This window comes from Lithobates pipiens, unplaced genomic scaffold, assembly GCF_037356315.1.
Source record: "Lithobates pipiens isolate NorthernLeopardFrog02 unplaced genomic scaffold, aLitPip1_a1.2 Scaffold_27, whole genome shotgun sequence".
In the NCBI taxonomy this organism is placed as follows: domain Eukaryota; kingdom Metazoa; phylum Chordata; class Amphibia; order Anura; family Ranidae; genus Lithobates; species Lithobates pipiens.
In genome coordinates this window covers 97,693,496-97,714,555 of record NW_027507788.1, presented here as the reverse complement: position 1 = coordinate 97,714,555, position 21,060 = coordinate 97,693,496, and the positions used below count along the sequence as shown (strand labels likewise).

Genomic DNA, 21,060 nt, shown 5'->3' with positions numbered 1-21,060 from the left:
TCAACATGAACAATGGAGATTCGACAAAGCATCGAAAAACACACACGTTTATAATATTCGGTGGAGCATCAAAACTGTACGACACTGCAATCGTACATTTCTGGAGTCAAATGCTCCACCTATAGGCTATATAGAGCTTAGCAGCTCCGTCAAATCTTCTTTATACATTTGACAGACACTATAAGCCTTCAAAGACAGATTTGACCGTAATTCATGTGGATTTTCGGACGAATGCAATTTTTGAATGAAAAACTAAATAAATAAAAAAGAATTTCGGGAGTTACTAAATAAATTTATTTTTCGGACGAAAATCCGAAACAAAATATTTCACTCTGCACATGTCTAATAGCTATGTAATTACTACAAATAAATACCTAAACAGTTTAAGATCCAGTAATACACTGTCTTACCCTGCTCTACACATGCTCAGTTGCTTTCTATTTTTAGGCAATGAGCTGTAAATAAGTACCAAACAAGGTTGATCTGCTGAAAGCCTAAAGATGTACTGCTGCTTATGTGCTCTGAGCTTCATCAAAATTGCAACCTCCAGCAAGAAGAAACAGGAACAATGCTGGAGGCATTAATGTGGAATGTATATTCCTTGCTAAAGAACATTTGATCAATTTGTTATGGGTAAAGTTCTGCTTTAATATTTGTTAAGAACCTGTCAGAATTTGTGGTGGAGCTTGACGATATTTTAATATACCGGTGTATATAGATCTCATATTTTGAGGATACATTCAGGGGCTAAAAGTGATAGTCCCTCCTTATTTCCTCCCAAATAAGGTTGTGGTTAAAAACTGTGTTGGAGAGCTCTTAAACAGAGGTTTTCTAATTTAAATGGAAAGGGAAGTAATCTTCCAACAAATCCTTTGTGGGGTCCCAAAAGGGGGTAATACTGTGGTTCTGCAAGGGCAATGGCAGTGCCTCTGATCACAGTTGCTGCAATCCTAGGAGAAGCTAAAGATGCATTGGGGGGAAAAAGTCCTTCGCATCTCGTGGATCCCAAAACATGGTGTCACACCTGCGCTCAGTAGTGCCAGAACAGTCATACTTCTCCTTGCCCCCCACATGGAAAATTGACCTACCATCCAGGCTTTCTAGTCCTTTACCGCCTCTGTTCCCTGGAACTTGCAGTCCTACAAAGTTCTTCCTAAACAGGGGCTGCCTCCAGGGGTCTACACTCCCCACAGTTCCATGCAGATCCCAGCAGCACACTGTCCTCCTGACCCCATGGGCAACTTCTCCCAGGCAGCATCCTCTCTCCTGGTGAGTTGGTGGATGGAGCTCTCCATAGGAGGTGGCTGCAGGTATGCAGCATGGGCATACCTCCCAACTGTCCCTGATTTTGAGGGACTGTCACTGATTTGGAACACTGTCATTCTGTCCTCATTTGTCCCTCATTTTGGTCTTATCTATATAGTTGTATATAAAATGCACTTTGCATCTTTCGAAAAGTATTTCCCAGTGCTAATCCTTTCATCTAAATTGCTACATTTGTAAATTGCAAAAGCCAATATAAAGGAAAAGCAGTGGTAAATAAAAAAATTTAAAAAAAGCACTTGTGGGTAGTAATGAGCCGAACACCCCCCCAGTTCAGTTCGCACCAGAACATACCAAACAGGCAAAAAATACTGAAGAACACACGAACACCGTTAAAGTCTATGGGACACGAACATGAAAATATTCCTTTCCAGGCATACTACAGACAACCGCCAGGCACGATATTTAAAGGAATATTTAATTTTTATTGTTTCACTTTAAGCATAAAAAAAAAAATCACTTTTGACTGATTGAGGATGAGCTGAGTCCGGTAAAGCAAGAAGTCGCATCGCTTAAAAATATGATTAACAGTCAAGCAGCTAAATTGGACGAGATGGAAAACAGGAGCCGAAGAAACAATATTAGGGTGATAGGACTCCCCGAGCCATGTGAGGGCGCTAATCTAATAGGTTTCCTAGAGGGGTGGTTCCGGGACCTTTTTGGGGTCACTGTTCTCAGTCCCCTATTTGCAATAGAACGCGCACACCGAACCCCAGTTAAAGTACGTCATACGGGGGACCATCCCAGGCCCATATTGATCAAAGTTCTTAACTACCATGACAAAGTATCCATACTCCGGGAAGCTAGGGAGAGGGCGGACATCAGATGGGAGGGGGGCAGGGTCTCTTTATACCCTGATTTCTCCCCAGACCTCCAGAAACAAAGAGCTGAATTTATTTCAGTCAAGCCCAGTATGATCAAGTATAAGTTAGATTATGCTCTTCTCTATCCAGCCCGCCTAAGGGTAATAGCACTCGGTAGGACGTTTTTTTTTATATACACCGAGGGAGGCAACCCAATGGCTAGAAGAAAATAAGAAAGAGTTATAGTCCTATGTAACTGGGTTGGTTTCCACGATTTAATACTCTTATTGTTTATAATTTATTGTGTGGGGGATGAGGGGGGTGAAGATAGGGTATGAGATATTAATAATTATTTGCATGTTTATTATATGTACAAAAAGGAGGTGGGGGGCTGCACTTTGCGGGACCAAGGTTAAAAGAATGCATGTGGGTGAGTGTAGAGGGGTGCACTTGTGCCCCTCGTTTTGGGGTTGGTTTTTGATTGATGCACTAAGTAGAGGTAGTGCAAGTAAGAGGTGGATAGGATGTAGGAAGGTCACGGGTCAACCCCTAGGGGGGAGCCCTGCAGGGCAAGATGGGAGGGTAGGGAGGGGGGTGGTTCTAATTTTAGGGTGTGGGGGGGATAGGGTGGGGAGATTGGGAAATATTGCACTAACATATGTATACACAAGATTAAGGATCTACCTCCTGGGAGGAGGTGGGAGGAGGTATCACAATTGGGGGGATAATAACTTAACTTATCTATTTGGGAACGACACGAATGCAATTATGTGGGAAGGAGAAGGTTTTTTTTTTTTTTCCTTTTTTTCTTGTTTTTGTTTTAACCTGCCCATTACATAGGTTGCTAGGACGAGATGCAGGCAAAAAGAATTAGGGTCATTTCATGGAATGTCTGGGGTTTGGGAGATTCAACCAAGAGAGCTGTGGTATTATCAGCACTAGAGGGCCTTGGACCCGGATTGCTTTGCTTACAGGAGACACACCTGACCGCTGACACGGTTCCGCTCCTCCGTGGCCGGAAATTCCAAACTCAATTCCACTCGGTGTTCTCCTCATATGCAAGAGGGGTGAGCATTTTGATTGATAGGGAGGTTTTGTTTTCGTGTTATAATAGTTGTATAGACACAAAGGGTCGATATATTTTTTTACATTGTAGTATTGAAAACAACCCATATGTGGTAGCAAATATATATGTTCCACCTCCATTTAAGCTGGAGATTTTACATGAGTTAATATTATTTACAATAGATAAATCTGATATCCCTGTAATAGCAGTGGGGGATTTTAACGAAGTTCGAGATAAGTTCTTTGATAGATTTCCAACGGCAATTTCAACAACGGAAGGAAGCGAGACGAGACTATCTCGCTTTCTGCATGAAGTGGGCTTTTGTGACCCGTGGCGCACTTGGTACCCGTTGGAGCGACAATATTCTTGCCTTTCAATGTCTTTTTTTACTCTATCTAGACTAGATATGGCCCTGGTGAATAGCCAAGCCTTGGCCTTGGTGGAAGCACTACAATATGGCCCTAGGGGGATATTAGATCATTCCCCCATTAACATTGACGCTTATTGTGTGGTAATAAACAATATCCCGGGCAATGGAAAATCGATCCTTCATGGTTAGAGATATTGGATGACCCAGAGCGTTTAATAACCGAGCTCAAATGTTACATTCATATTAACGCAGGTACTGCATCGGCGGGAGCAATATGGGACTCACTAAAAGCCTTTCTAAGGGGACTCTTTATCCAGCAAATCGCTGAAAATAAAGCCAAGATGAGGAATCAGGATGGAAGAGGAGGTCAGGAAGGCAGTACTAGAGGCAGAACAGCAGTATATTACCAACCCAACTCCATTTACTCAGAAGATATGGTTAGAAAAGCAGAAAGAGTATCAGATGACTATCAGGAGAAAGATAGAAAATAGATGTATACGTCAGAGACAGGTGAATTTTGGGGAGTGTGAAAAGGTGGGTCGCTTATTGTCTCTATTGGTTAAAACATATACTGCCCCTTCAATGGCACTAGCAGTTAGAACTTCACAGGGGGAGATCACCTCTGATCCTACTATTGTTAAAAAGATATTTCACCAGTACTATTGTTCTTTATATAAATCTCAGAGGGGGGAAGAGCGGAAATTTTTTTGGGTAATATAAGTATACCAACACTATCAGTAGAAGACTCTATGGCAATGGAGGCCCCAATAACTATTGATGAACTTCGTAAAGCCCTGGCAGAGATGCCCAATCTAAAATCACCAGGACCTGATGGGATACCTATTGAGGTCTTATAAGAAATATGGTGAGATCTTGTTGCCAGAATTGCTGGTGGTAATGTCCCAGGCGTTGGTGGTGGGGATGCTCCCTCCCTCAATGTTGGAAGCCAACATAGTGGTTCTCCCGAAAGAGGGGAAAGACCCTATGGACCCTGCTTCGTATCGTCCGATTTCGCTGCTATGCACTGATGTTAAGATCTTAGCGAAAATACTGGCAACGCGCCTAAAAAGTTCATTCATACCCTCATTCATCCTGACCAGTCGGGATTTATCCCGAACAGGTCTACTAGTATCAATATACGTAGAGCCCAGTTGAATATTCAGATCCCGGTAGACGATGGAGGCCCCAGGGCAATATTAGCCCTGGATGCAGCCAAGGCTTTTGATTGTCTTGAGTGGGAATATTTGTTTGAGGTACTTGCTAGATTCGGGTTTGGGCCAACCTTTATCAAATGGATAAAAATGCTTTATACTAATCAAAGCACAAAAATTAAAATTAACAACGAGTACTCTGAAGCGTTTCAACTGGAACGAGGTACAAGGCAGGGTTGTCCCCTTTCCCCTCTGCTTTTCGTTTTGGCAATGGAGCCACTGGCTATAGCTATTAGGGCTAATCCAGACATTCAGGGATTTAGGAGAGGCCAGATAGAGGAAAAGTGCATTATTTGCTGATGACATTTTGCTTTTCTTGGGAGAAGCTCAAGCTTCGCTAAAAGCGGTTATGAAAATGATTAGCGAATTTGGCCAGGTATCTGGATTGATGATAAATTGGGACAAATCTGCATTACTCCCGATAGATATGGGGGCTACTAATGCAATGCGAGACACTTTCAACCTGAAGGTGGTAGAGAAATTTAAGTAACTGGGGGTTTGGGTGGCAAGGGATGTAAATGGGTATTTGGAAGATAACCTAGCCCCTCTTCTGGTGAAGCTTAAAGATAAGGCCGATATTTGGAGCCGCCTCCCTATATCAATGGCGGGACGCTGTAATTTGGTCAAGATGGTTTGGCTCCCTCAAATTCTATATTTTCTCCACAACTCGCCGGTATGGATTGGCTCGAGGTGGTTTAAGAAAATAGAATCTCTGTTTAGAGACTTTATATGGAGAAGGGGGCCGTCTAGGATTAGTCTACGGACGTTGCAGCTACCGTTGGAGGATGGGGGGATGGCGGTTCCACATCCTAGGCTCTACTATCTGGCGACACAGATACAGCATTTAGTAGGAGCAGGAATATTAAGCGAGAGCATGCCCCGATATAGCCTATTGATGGTAGGATGTCCCCACAGCACACTTAATGAGGCCCTTGAGGCAAACTCGTTTGGCATAAAGTTGCCCGACAATCAAACAGATTGTTAAACTTTGGAAAACAGTTAAAGCTATACTAGGATATCAGGGGGTATCTGTATTGGCCCCTTTATGGAATAATAGGAATCTGGTTGAAGTAGCTAAAGTTGAAAGATGCAGAGAATGGGTGAATCAAGACATAAATCAATTAATTCAAATATTCCAAGGCTCAGAAATCAAATCATTTAATAGCTTAAAATTGGAGTTTTCGCTCTCGAACCGTGCGTTTTACAAATATCTCCAGGTCAGGCACGCTGTCCAGTCACAATTTGGACCTCATAAGGTTCAATGGATTCAGATGCCTGTGCTATTACAAATTATGTCCCAGGACACGCTTAAGGGATTGATTTCCTATGTGTATGTTAGATTAGGGGATAAAATGCTGGATCATGAAGCCTTGCACAAAAGTAGAAAAAAATGGGAGAAAGATGTAGGCCCGCTGTCCAATTCCGACTGGGATAGGATAATTGACTATGGCACTAGAGTCTCGATCTCTCCTTCCCAGAAAGCTTCCCACCTTTTTTTTTTCTATCGGTGTATCATACCCCCAAGAAGATGTTCAAACTAGGTTGGAGAAATAACGATCATTGTCCTAGATGTGGTATGACTGGTGATTTCATCCACATGTTCTGGAGGTGCCCGAAGTTATTTAGGTATTGGACGCAGGTTATAGATCAGATCAACAGAATCTTTAATCTAACATTAAAAGCAATGGTCAGGACTTGTCTCCTGACTATACCTGAGGAGTCTACAATCCCTAATGTTACTAAAATACCTGTGATTAGATGTCTCTTCCAGGCAAGGAAATTAATTGCTCAACAATGGCACTCACATTCAGGCCCATCAGTTGAAACTTGGTTGGTAAACTTAAAAACGACAATTGGTAATGAAAGGATATTTTTCATTAAGCAGGGCAATAACAAGAAGTTTATGAGCTTATGGGGGTCTAGTCTACGGAAACTGGGTATTCTACCTTAGGTAGTCAGGACGCAGTCTCTGTATGGAAATTTGACTTCTCCTATGAGTGTCCGGTGTTTCTTGCCCTTTGGCTGGGATACTTTTCTCTTTTCCTTTTTTTCTTTTTTTCTTTTTTTTCTCTCTCACTATTTGTACATTATTTCTTTGTCATTTTTGTAGGTGTGTGTCTTTTTTCCAGGAAGGGATGGTCCTTCCTTTAGCTTTTTCTTCCTTTTTTTTTAGGTCCTCCCTGCTGGCCTCTCCAGATTTTTTTCCAATAATTTGAGAGGGATACGAGTATAGAATTGGAGAGAGGAGGGAGGGGACTATATTGAAGTTGAGTGTATGAAGGGATCCTGAGGGGATTGGGGGGGGGGAGGTGGGTGAGAAAAATTAAATTTAAGTATGGGACGCCAGGGGAATAGGTATAGTTATGGTATATATTTTAAGAACACCAGGGATAGGAAGGTGTCTCACCATTTTGTTTATTTATCTTACTTTCCTCTTTTGTATTCTACTAGACAGTGTGAAATTTTTATGTGACTAAAAGGAATTTTTGTGAAAATGTATGACTTTACATAAGCCACAATGATGTGAAACAAGGAACGAGACATTAATGAGCGGCAAGCTGAATATAGTCTCTGGTATAAATAAACTGATGTGGCAAAAAAAGAAAAAAAAAAAAAGTCTATGGGACACGAACATGAAAATATTCCTTTCCAGGCATACTACAGACAACCGCCAGGCACGATATTTAAAGGAATATTTAATTTTTATTGTTTCACTTTAAGCATAAAAAAAAATCACTTCCCGAAAAAACAGCTGTTTTAAAAAAAAAAAATTGCATTGATACATGTCCCCTGGGGCAAGACCGGGGCCCCCAAAATCTTTTTATGACTCTTCAAGTTCCTGTCCCATAGACTTTAACGGTTTTGCGGCAGCTTTCGAATTTGCCCTGAACACTGCATATTTTTCGGCGTTCGCAGAACATCCAAACAGCCAAAATTTGGTGCAAACTTATGCTCGGGCCGAACCGTTCACTCATCCCTACTTGTGGGTTTCACAATTTTTTTTGTTGTATAATTCTCCTTTAAGGGGATGTGGCAGGGAGTGTCTCCTATGCCTATATACTTTTGCTAATAGGTGTCCCTCGTTCCCATCTGAGAAAGTTGATCGGTGTGCAGCTTGTGACAATGTCTGTGTCTCTTCCTCCCCTCGTCCTTCCAAACCCAATGTGGCAAGGGAGAGGAGCAGCAGCTGTGTACAGTGACAACATGCCCAGGCAACAGATATTTATTTGTTCTATTTTGCAAATAAAAAAATTGACATTTTATTGTGTTGATGTGCACTCATTTTAATTTCAATGTGATGTTTACTAAAAATATAAACTTGATAAACAGTGCCACTAATATCATGTAACATAAAAATGTTGCAGAGACCATTAGTTCAGTCTATAGGTCCTCTGTTTCTAGAAAAATAAAGAATATAATATTTTGGGGTTTTATGTGTGCTTTTATGTAAAAAATGTGCATTTAGCATGGATGCGGAACGTGCAGCGTAAAGGTTAAATTCTGCCAATGTAAAAATGATAACAATTATCATCAATAGTGCAACTAAGTAGTAAGCTAATACTTACGATAAACTCTGAGTTCATAGGACCCATTTATCATTATTACGGGTTGCTGCACTGTACTAAAAAGGTACCTTCCGTCATCTGAATATGTCAGATTATCCAGTCTCAGAGTTCCATCATCATACATCTGACATCTTCCTGTATAACTGGGAATACATTCTGGAGCCAGAGGAGGGTAACGTGATGCTATCAGATTGTCTTTAAAATACCATTGTAATACAAGTCCCGGATTTGAGTTAGATTGATTTAAATAAATATAATTTCCAAGTATTCCATTCACCACCTCGGTGCCAGATACAACACCTGCAGGAAAAACACATGATTACAATTTATTTGTATTACTAACAAATATGTAAATACAAGGTCTCCTGGTCTGATTTTTAGTTGTCTCTTCACCTGTAGATTTTTTATTTTTTTTGTTAAATTCAATCCACCCAAAAGGCAAAGCCCCGCTTGTTCGCCTCCCCCCCTCCGCTGCCACATTTGGCACCTTTTTGAGGCCACTGCCCGGCCATTCACAAAGCGCTTTGCGCATGCACAGTAGGGAACCGGCTGTTAAGCCACAAAGCATCACTGCTGGTTTCTCTTACCTCAAATGGTGGTGGCAACATCCGAGAGCAGATTGAAAAATTGTCTGGGTGAAGACATCACTGGATTTGTGACATCACTTGCAGGGAGGGGAACTCCTCCTGTGTAGCCAGTGGGATTATAAAGGATGGGAGGAGCCCAGTGTTCTCTCATTGTAAATCCTAATTCATGAGAAAATTAAGAAACAAAAAAAGACCCATCCACGCAGGGCACAGGGGGGACCCATCCACACAGGACGCAGGGGGGACCAATCCACGCAGGTATCGGGGGGGCCCATCCACACAGGACACGGGGGGGACACATCCACACAGGACACAGGGGGGGCTGGGAAGTCCAGAGCACATATACAGTATAGCTGTGCTGGGCTTTGAATGAAGACAAGCACAGAAGAAGGGAGCTGGACACCCAGGAGTGGGACTGTCAGTGTGGTTACTGTACTGTTCCTTTAGTGTATAGTGATGATTGTAGACAGTGTAGCTGGAAGTGCTCTGGGGTCACAGCTCACAAAGGCTCTGTTTCCACTAGTATGACTTGCCATGCGACGTTGGGCACAAAGTCGCATGACAAGTCAGGGCCCATTGATTTCAATGGCATCTACCCGACTTTGAAAATCAGCAACATTGAAAAGGTACCTGCACTACTTTGATGCAACTTTGATCCAGATTGTGTAACGGTGGATCAATGTTGCACTAGTGGAAATGTAGCCTAAGGCTAGAGTGCCACTCCAAAACTGTGGGATTTAGAGTGTGACTTAAATCCAGAGTGTAAAGTTGGATCACAGCTGCACTCAAAGTTGCATCAAAAGTTGCATCAAAGTAGTGCAGGTACCTTTTCAAAGTCGCTGATTTTCAAAGTAGCATTGATGGGAATGTTTGTCTTTAAAATCAATGGGTTGTGAGTTGTCATGTGATTTTACGTGTCTCTCTCTCCCTCCCTCCCTCCAACACCCTTTTCAGGAAGTGAAAGACAGCTTAACAAATTCAGATAAAGGGAGATAGCATTGTTGGTGAAGCACAGGAAGTAGCCGATTGTCTTTTTAGCTTAGAAAGTCTTATCTAAGCCAATCAACTAGCCAAACAATTAATAATATCAAAGATAACGTTATTTAACCTACTATTAATGGAAAAAAAAAAAAACATTTTTGACTGGACTTCGTCTTAAAATTTTACTCATAATTTAGGTTACAATCACTAGATGGCACTGTTCTAATGTGGCATAAATGTTATGGCAGCATAATTGGGTACATGGGAGGTCTTTTTTCAATCTAGATGTTTACCCTATATATTTAGCATGGTGGCATTGTGCGTCCATGGCCCCCAATGACATCATATGTGACAAAACGCATAGGGAGGAGCTAGGATGCACGACGCATGCGCGTGCTCAATGGTGGCTATTTTGGAAATTGGCAACCGGTTTTGTTTCTCTCCCAATGAATTGTACACACTTGAACACTATATATTTGTAAGTGCATCACTTTTATTAAACTATTCACTATGGACTTCACTATGGTTGGTTTCTTTGTTCTATTCTCACAATTGTGATGAGAGAGACCAGCTGGCTGGGCTGGAGACATTGTGGCAGACAGGAGTGTTTAAAGAGCACATTCACACACATACTGTATGATTGCATGTTAATGTTCCATGTGAAAAATTGTACAAACTAAGGCTTGTATTGACCACTAGGGATGAGCGAACGGTTCATCCCGAGCACGAGTTTGGGCAGAACATTTGCCTGTTCGGCCATTTGTCAGGGCGAACACCCTGCAAATTCAGGTATTCGGCAAACACCCTGCAATGCATTGAATGCCGCACAGTGTATTTTGTGCCCCGATTGGGCAAAGCTTTGCCCAATCATGGGGCAGTTTAAGCTGGTTGTTAAGGAAAGAGTCTGGGAAGCTGGCTGTCATGTCCTTAACAACCAATGAGTCATCAGCTGTCAATGGGTTTCTCTGCTGACACATGAATAAAAAAAAAGTGGCGGTAAAGAAAATAAAGAAAAAAAATGTGATTATTTGCAAGTAATTGGCCATAAAAGGGGTCTGGGGAGACATGTTTCTTTTATTTATTTTTTTATTGATACAATTGTTTTTTTCAGGAGCAGTGATTTTAATGATGCTTAAATTGTAACAATGAAAACATATCGTGCCTGGGGGCTCCCCTTTATGTGTCTGTAAAGTGGCACATCTGTAGCATATATAGAACATGCTACAGCAAAGCTGACCTTTCTAGAAACAAATCCCATTTAAAATGACACGCAGTTACAATTGTCAATCAACATGGGGACAATGTGCTTTAGGGTTGGGACATAGAGCCCCTCTGCCCCAAAGCACCCACCCCCCATGTTGAGAGCATGTGGCCTGGTATGATTCAGGAGTGGGGGGGCTTGCCCTTTTTCCTGACCTGCCATGCTGCATGCTAGGATAAGGGTCTGGTATGGATTTTGGGGGGCCCCATGACCGATTTTATTCATTTTTTTACATTTTGGTGTGGACCTCACGCCATTGTTTTCTTTATTTTTAATAGCCGGGTACCGGCAATTGTAGCTGCAAGTAGTTTTAAATGGATATTTTTCTTTAGAATTGTCAGTTTTGATGTAGCATGTTCTGTACATGCTACAAATGCACCACTTTACAGGCATTTTAAGGGGGGGGGGGGGGGCTCCCCGGCACACTATTTAAAGCAATTTTTCATTTTCATTGTTGCACTTTAAGCATCATTAAAATTATCGTTTAAAAAAAAAAAAAAATGTTTTTGATACACATTCCCCAGAGCAGTATCCAGACCCCCATACCCCTTTTATGGCCAATTACTTGCATATAAGCCTTCAAAATGGTTAAATTAAATTTTTCCTGTCTGGCTCCCATAGACTTCAATGAGGTTCGCTGTTCGGGTTAGAACATTGCCCCTGTTCGGGAGTTCTGCTGCAAACCGAACAGGGGGGTGTTCGGTCCATCCCTACTGACCATCTTAATCGAGTTCACAAGCTTTTGGTAAGCCTTCCATTTGTCACACTAGGGTTACATGACCTTTCTGTGTTTTGGACATCTCTTACATACCTCTTCTTCTGGTGGCATTTTTTTTTTTTTTTTGCAGTTTTAAACGGACTGTGGCCTTTTAACCACTTGCCACCTGCCATATAGCAAAATGGCAGCAGCAAAGTGGTTTCAATATCCTGACTGGACGTCATATGACGTTTTCAGGATATTAAGCGGCTCGTAGTCTGACACACCGCAACTCCGATCTAGGTAAAGAGTCTCTGACGGAGACCATTTACCACGTGATCAGCCGTGTCCAATCAGGGCTGATCATGATGTAAACAGGTAGAGCCAGTGATCGGCTTTTCCTCACTTGGGTCTGTCAGACTCGAGTAGAAGAGAGCCAATCATCTGGACCTCTGACAGGGGGGACTGTGGTGATGGATTATCAGTACAGCCCCCCCAGGATGCCCACATTGGACCACCAGGGATGCCACTAGGACCATCATGGATGTCACCACCAGATATGCCACCCTAGACCACCAGGGATGCCAATCAGTGCCCACAATGGATGCCAATCAGTGCCCACAATGGGCATCACTTATAGACAGGCATGATTGTTTGGCACTGATTGGCATCCATCAGTATCATAAATTTCAGTACATCAGTGCCCCCTATCAGTGCCCAACCGTGCCACCTATCAGTGCTGCATTTTAGTGCCCATCAGTGCCACCTCATCGGTGCCCATCAGTGCTCCCTTATCAGTGCCCATCAGTGCAGTCCCATCAGTGAAGGAGAAAACGTACTTTACAAAGTTTTGTAACTGAAACAAAAAAAATTATTTTTTTCTTTATCGTACATCATGGGACACAGCGCCTTAAGTAATTACTTAATGTGTTATAGGCCTCCTTCAGGTGATGGGCACTGGTATACCCAATCCAGGAAGTTCACTCCCTATATAACCCCTCCTCCTTCCAGGAGCACATCAGTTTTTTTGCCAGTGTCTAAGGTGTTGGTCACAAATGAAGATGTGCTCTGAGGAGCTGCAGGAAGGATCCATGCTGGATTTAAATAGCCTCAATAGACCAGATCCATCCAAAGTGCCACTGAGGCCAAAGTGGATGGTACCTGGGCCTGGTATCTGAAGTACAAGGTTTTGCTTGTAACGCCTCTCTTTGTAGGTCTGGACCCCGGGACCCAGGGCTTTGGTCATGCTACATTACCTAAAGCTTTCCCGGTGGGGTGCTTTTTACAGGTCCAAGGGAGTGGAACCCCGATATAAAGGGACCCCGTCCTTGAAGGTTTGCTAGACGCAGCCCGCCGTGATGGGTTAAGGTTGGATTGTCTGTTAATTCAGCAAATCATGCAGTGGGTATAAGGTAAGGGAAGAAACTTAGGAACTGAAAGTCCACCTATGCTTTCTTCTTTAAGGGAAAAAATATAGGATTTTTATTAAAGCTTACCTGTAAAATCCTTTTCTTGGAGTACATCACGGGACACAGAGCCTTAAGTAATTACTTAATGGGTTATGGGCCACCTTCAGGTGTTGACACTGGTATACCCAATCAAGGAAGTTCACTCCCTATATAACCCCTCCTCCTTCCAGGAGCAAATCTGTTTTTGTAGCAAAGCAATATACTTAAATCCCAAAAGAGGGGAGGGACCTATGTTGTACTCCAAGAAATGGATTTTACAGATAAGTTGTATGATAAAGAAAATACGATTTTTATTACATCATGGGACACAGAGCCTTAAGTAATTATTTAATAGGACGTTCCATAGCAATGCTACTTTAGGGGAGGGAGGGACAACTGCAGGGTACCCCCAGACACAATGCGCCCAAAGCCCATATCCTCATACCTCCTTACATCCATCTGATAAAAATGTTGTGAATGTATACACTGAAGACCAAGTTGCGGCCTTACAGCCTGAGCCATGAAGGCCTGGTGACGCGCTGCCTAACTGCCCTGGTAGAGTGTGCCTTAACATGACCCCTAAAATCAGAAGTTTGAATTATAACTTGCTGAATCCACTTAGCAACAGTGGATTTTGACGCTGCCTGTCCTTTCATAGGACCCTCTGGCAGAATAAATAAGACAGTCTTACGAATCTGAGAAGTTGCCTTTAAACAGATTATTACTGCTCTCACTACATCAAGACAATGTAGTGACTTTTCACTGGAACATGGTTTTGAAAAAAAAACGATGGCAGGACTATATCTTGGTTCAAGTGAAAACCTGAAATCACTTTTGGAAAAAAAAGTCTGGACAAGGGTGTAACACCACTCTGCCCTCGTGAATAATCAAATATGGCTCTTTACAAGAAAGAGCAGCCAATTCTGAAACCCTCCTTGCTGAGGATATAGCAACCAAAAAATTGTATTTTTAAAACAGCTTACCTGTAAAATCCTTTACTTGGAGTACATCATGGGACACAGAGCCTCAAGTATTTACTTAGTGGGTTATGGGCCTACCTTCAGGTGTTGACTCCCCTATATAACCCCTCCTCCTTCCAGGAGCACTCAGTTTTTGTAGCCAAGCAATATAAGCAATATGCTCTCACCCCATAAAACAGAGGGGCAGGAGCGCTGTGTCCTATGATGTACTCCAAGAAAAGGATTTTACAGGTAAGCTGTTTTAAAAATCCTATTTTCTTTATCGTACATCATAGGACACAGAGCCTCAAGTATTTACTTAGTGGGATGTCCTTATACTGCTGCCTGCAGCACCCTGTGCCTGAAGGCGATGTCCACATTCCATCTTACATCCACTTGATAAAATTTTGCAAATGTATGTACTTTAGACCAAGGCGCGGCCTTGCAGATCTGAGACATGGAGGCCTGGTGACGCACTGCCAAGAAGCTCCAACCACTCTGGTAGAGTGTGCCTTAACTTGGAAAAGGGGACTCTTTCCCTTTAAATCATAAGTTTGAATTATAAAACTTGCCAAATCCACTTAATGACAGTGGATCCCAACGCTGCCTGTCCTTTTTTAAGGACCCTCTGGCAGAAGAATAAGACATCAGTCTTATGAATCTGAGCAGTTTTTTTTTTTTTAAATAGATCTTCACTGCTCTCTAGATCAAGACAATGTAGTGACTTTTCTTCCCTGGAACATGGTCTTGGGAAAAACCATGGCAGGACAATATCTTCATTCAGATGAAAGCCTGAAACCACCTTTGGCAAAAAGCCTGGATGAGGGTGTAATACCACTTTGTCCTCATGAATAATCAAATATGGCTCTTTACAAGAAAGAGCAGCCAATTCTGAAATCCTACTTGATGAGGATATAGCAACTAAAAATATCAGCTTCCTAGTCAGAAGGACTAATGCCGCGTACACACGAACGGACTATCCGGCGGACAAACCGCCGGACTTTGCAGCGGAGGTCCGCCGGACTTTCCGAACTAGTGCACCTGCCCACACACGACCGGAATTTTCCGACGGACAATCCGCTGGACTGTGGCGGGAGTCCGCCGGACTTTTGAAATGAATGGACTTGCCCACACACGGAGAAAAGTCCGTTAATTTTGAATGTGGCTCCAGGTAGATGGGACTAGCGAAGGAAGTCAAAGTCGCTGACTCCATCAGCGAGATTGACACGTCGCTAGCCAAGTCACCTGGTATGGACATAAAGGGGAAGCCCTACAAAGCGAGAACCCCCCTCCTGAGCCGTACCAGGCTGCATGCCCTCAACATGTTGGGGTGCTTTGGGGAAGGGGGGGAGCCCTGCGGCCCTCCCACCCCAAAGCACCTTGTCCTCATGTTGATGAGGACACGGGCCTCTTCCCGACAACCCTGGCAGTTGGTTGTCAGGGTCTGCGGGCGGGGTGCTTACCGGAATCTGGGAGCCCCCTTTAATAAGGGGGCCCCCAGATACTGGCCCCCCACCCTATGCGAATGAGTATGGGGTACGATGTACCCTACCGATTCACCTGGTGAAAAAAACATGTAAATAAAAAAACACAACACAAGTTTTTAAAATAATCTATTGGACAGCTCCGTTGGTCTTCTCTTCTTCCGTCTTGGGGGGTCTTCTCACCGGACTCCTGAACTATCTTCTGCTTGCTCTTTTACTAGCGGAAGAGCAGGGTTTTCTTCATCATCGTCGTCCAGGGGTAGTCTTCCGACTTTGGAGTCTTGTCCCGCTCTTCGGGGGTCTTGTCCCCCTCTTCGGTTCTTCTGCCGGGCCTCTGCTATCTTCTTATAGCTTTTACTAGCATTGGCCTGGTCTTCTGTCGCTTTTGTCTTTGCCACCGTCACCACCTTCTTCTCTTCTTCCTTGCGATGTTGACACGATGCTCTCTCTGGTATTTTTCCCTCCAAAGAGTTTTTAAGTTCTCTATCCCATGGAGTTGAAATTCAGTAAAGATGGAAAGTACCAGCAGTAGATGCTGCGATTTCCAGCATCAGTAAAAACGGAACTTGCCCAGTAGACAATGCATAAATATTTAACAAAAAAATAACTTCTTATCTTTAAAATCCTCTTTTTCATCACAGGTGCCGTTCTCAGCCTGCAGTGGCTGCAATAGGCATCTGACAGTCCCTTAAAGACCAGTTCAAGAGGCCCTTAAGGAGGTCCCCACACAACAGGCCCATGAGTAGCCGAACTACCAAGGGCGCTCTGTTTTGCCATAGACACCATAAAAGGACTATCCACCAAGCATACCGCCTTGCACTTGTGCTAAAACACATGTGTAGGACCCTGTGGTTAAAGGGTTGGTCAGCTGAAGCATCTTGCAAAAAAGTTTCTGACTAGTTTTCCTTTCATGGGGAGCGACTACTTGGGGAGAATTTGGTCAAATACATCCAAATAATTTTTAGCAGGAAAGGTACTCTTTCCAGCATCTACTGCTGGTACTTTCCATCTTTTGTGAATTTCAACTCCATGGGATAGAGAACTTAGAAACTTTTTGGAGGGGAAAATGCTTATACGGATGATCCCATTCAACATAAATAAGCTTTTCTAGTAATGCATGAAAAGGCTTTAAAAGTTTTAAAGAACCCAAGGAAGGGACATTGAAAGTGGAATGAACCATCTCCGTAACAGTTTGTACCATCAATCTCTCAGATTGCGAGGTTGCATAAGGTTCATCAATTGTTGTTTCCTCCGCAGAGGAAAAATCAGCTTGTTTTTCTACATGATCGCCTGAGGGTAATACCTCATCCTGTGTCCACTGTTCTCTTGGTAAAGGGTTTGAGGTGGGGAAGGGGGATCTAGCACGCTCCCTATCCCCTTGGATAGAGGGTGTGATTAAAGCCGCTAATCTTCCTTCTAAGCCCTGCAGAGCAGAGGGAAAGCCATCTTCAATCACGTATACAGGGGATGAACTGTGAACAGCAGTTGCACCACCAATCGGTCATAAAACTCACCCTGGCTTGCCATATCTGGTATCTACGGAGCAGATGGCAGTGTGGAGGCATAACTGGAGTTCCGAGCACCTGGCAGTAGAACTTTTGGTGCCTTAGATATAACCTTAGAAGCCATAGTGTTAAGCACAAAAGCAGAGGCACCCCAATAGAATGTACTATTTGCATAGTAGAAAAAAACAACAGCAGCATAAAGATTATCCGATGCTAAACCACAATGTCTTCTCCTGTACTAGAAATGCCTGTGTACACCCCTCACGTGTTCCAGCGCTTCTGTGGTGGACTCCTTATTCAGCTGTGTCAGCTTTATAGGACCTCTCAGGTGTAAGCCTGATTGCCTGTGCGCCATGTGGTTCCACGAGTCCACACACAGCGCAGACTGCTTTAGCCACACCCTTTCCATCGACCCGTCCTCCTCTTTTTTTCAAAAGAAAACCTCAGCTCGCACGCACAAAGATGACACAGACCCGAATGAGGAGAGGAGACTACAGCCGCCATGCAGCGTTTCTGTCCTCTCCATTGAGATATGCTGGCTTCCCTGCATTCTACAGGTAAGTAAAAAACATAACAAATGTTTACTAGAAAAGCTGCCTCGCATCCCTCGAGAGGTAGAGGGGGGTTCTTTAATAGTTTGAGGCTTACTATGTGACACTGCTCAAAGATTTACAGGGTGTAATGTAGCTTTGACTGTACAATTACCCCCAGCCACTTGGTTTCCCCACTTGGGGGGAGAGGAGATAAGAACCCCCTCCTGCTGCTAGGAGACACCACGCTGTTGTAGCCGGACACAGAGCTGATGAAAGGGTATGTGTATTCTTACTCCCTCTAAAGGAGGCATTACAATATTAGTATGAAAGAAAAGTCATAGGTGGACTTTGCAGCTCCTAAGCTTTTCTTTTACCTTTGTTTTCAGCAGTATCCTGCAGCGAGGAAGATAGATCCAGATTTCACCCATCACGGCAGGTACTGTTAAACCTTCAAAGACCGGTCCCTTTCAATGGGGGTTCCACTCCTTTGGACCTGTATAACCCCCCTCAGGACAACTTTAGGTAATGTAGCAAGACCAAAAAGAGTCCTGGTTCCTAGGGACCAGCTCTCAAAGAGAAGCGTTACAAGCAAAACCTTGTTTTTCTATGCAAGGCCTGGGTACCAGCCTGTGGCCGCAGTGCCATGGATGGATCCGGTTGTGGAGGCTTTTTAAATCCAGCATGGATCCCTCCTGGAGCTTTTCAGAGCTCATCTTCACTCATGACCAACACCTTAAACCAGTGATTCTCAACCAGGATTCCGTGGAACCCTAAGGTTCCTCCAGAGGTTGGTAGGGTTTCCTTCGGCATTGGGCAATTTCTGCCTCTCAGATAAGTTCACACTGACACCATTGATCTTTTTAACTATCTGTAAGGAGGTAATTCTTCCCAATGACCACAATTGTAAGGACATTTCTTCCCACTGACCATCACTCTAATGTATCATGAGTTTTAGATTTCTCATTTTTAGCAGGGGTTCCCTGAGACTGGAGAACAATTTCAAGTGTTCCTCTCTGTTGAAAACGTTGAGAAAGGCTGACTTAGACACTGGCAAAAAAACTGATGTGCTCCTGGAAGGAGGAGGGGTTATATAGGGAGTGAACTTCCTTGATTGGGTATACCACTGCCAACACCTGAAGGTGGCCCATAACCCATTAAGTAATTACTTAAGGCTCTTTGTCCTATGATGTACGATAAAGAAAATGTTGTCATGCCTTAATTCTCCACTAGAGGGAGTCTATGCACATACCTTAATCTGTTGCCTTCACTGTAAAGCTCAGTCAGTCTTTGTGTGGCCACTAGGGATGGCCGAACGGTTCGCCCGGCGGTCGTTTCGTGGCGAATTTCGGCTGTTCGCGGTCCGCCCAATCAGCGGACTATTGCCGCCGTTCGCCCGGCGGACTTCCGTGTTTACTGTGTAAAAGAACTTTGACCTATGATGACACATCCATCATGGGGTACAGGACAGCCAATTGAGACATTACAGCACATGGACACTTAGACATTCCCCCTAACTTATAAATAGACCCGATCCGGCGGCCATTTTACATTCTTTCTACTGTCACTATAGGGAGAGGTTGCTGTGCGGAGCAGGGAGAGACTGCAGTGACCCAAATCGCTAGCTATTAGGTCCACAAAAGTTATTTTCAGGACTGGTATGGTATAAATGTTAGGTGTAGTTCAGGATATAGGTTTGAGGCACTGCTGTGCTAGTGATTGTTGCAGCAGCCTGTCTTTTGTCAGTGTAGAGAGAGGGACAGGACGCTGTGTGCAGCAGGGACAGTCAGTTTAATCATTAGCTGTTACTATTAGGTCCACAAAAGTCCTTTTCAGGACTGGTATGGTAAAGTAGTACAGGATATAGTTTTGAGTGCTATTCAATTTATTGTTCCAGCAGCCTGTGTTTTGTCAGTTTAAATAGGGACAGGCAGGAAGCTGTGTGTGGCAGTGAGGGACAGTCAGTTTAATCAGTAGCTGTTACTATTAGGTCCACAAAGGTTCTTTTCAGGACTGGTATGGTAATAGGCTTGTACACGTATAATATTCTTTCTTCCAAATATAGAAAGAATATTATACTTGACTGCTGCCCTTCTGCTGCAGTAGTCCTTTATGAGTATAGGGACTGAGGTACAGTCTGCTAATCATTCACAACCTACTAGTTCCACAAAGGTCCTTATAAGGACTGGTAAGGTATAGGGTACTACAGTACATAGGGTTGAGTGAGGTTCAGTCTGCTATTCCTTAAGGACTTGTATAGGTCCACAATATATAGGGTTGAGGTGCACTACTGCTGACTGCTGCCCTATACTGCAGCAGTCCTTTATCAGTATAGGGACTGAGAGTTTTGTCACAGGGTCATTAAAAAAATTACAGGCAGAGGAAGAGGCAGGCCCTTCCACAGGGGTGGTAGGGGTAGGGCAGGAGCAACAGGCTTGAGCCAAAGTGGGAAGTTGCAGAAGGTGCGTTCAATTACTTTAAAGGACGCACCAGACTTGGTTGAGTGGCTCACTCAGCCTTACTCTTCTGCACCCTCCTCATCCTCTCGATCTGCACCCTCTTCTTCACTCTCTGCTATGTGCACCCCCAAAGACACATCCACTAACAACACCACCACCACATACCTTCCACGTGAGTCACAGGAATTATTTTCTGATCCATATCAAGACATTTCTGATGCGCAGCCACTCTTGGTATTGGATCAGGAAGAGGAGGTAGCAACAACCGCTACTCAGCAGTCTGACGACAGTACCCAAATCAGCCCAAGGAGGAGGTTGGTCCCCGGTGTTGCTGCCTACTCCGAGATCTCTACTTATAGCGGTGGGGAAGGTGACGTCGATGATGACGTGTCTAGTGATGTCACGTGGGTGCCCACAAAAGAGGAAAAGGAGGGGAGTTCAGAGGGAGATATGGACCAGCAGATAGGGAGGAGAAGCAGGAATAACTTACATTGCACAGGAGGGACAAAGCAGACTGCTAATGTATCAGGAGAAAGTCATCGGCCATGTACGGTCACATCTGGCGCTCCCAGGACGCCGGCACATGGCTCCGCAGTGTGGACTTTTTTTAACGTGTCCGCTGCTGACAATAGCGTTTGCCATCTGCAATCTTTGCAGTCAACGCATTAGTCGCGGTAAGCCCAACACTCACCTAGGGACGACCGCCTTAAGAAGGCACATGAGCAGCCATCACCGAGCCCAGTGGGAGCAACGGAACACACAAAGCCACACTCCAGGCTCTCACCGTCCAGCCTCGTCTTCTACTTCTCC

General features: G+C 43.8%; 1 protein-coding gene across 1 annotated transcript in view; it reads right to left on the bottom strand.

Moving 5' to 3' along the window:
- LOC143932971 (cell adhesion molecule CEACAM1-like) overlaps positions 1-8,585 on the bottom strand; it is a 154,149-nt gene extending 145,564 nt beyond the window's left edge. Inside the window, exon 1 of the mRNA XM_077455896.1 lies at positions 8,340-8,585. Within this exon, the coding sequence (XP_077312022.1) occupies positions 8,340-8,463 (124 nt within the window). The 5' untranslated portion in view covers positions 8,464-8,585. The remainder of the gene's footprint in view (positions 1-8,339) is intronic.
- Between the last annotated feature and the right edge of the window lie 12,475 nt (positions 8,586-21,060).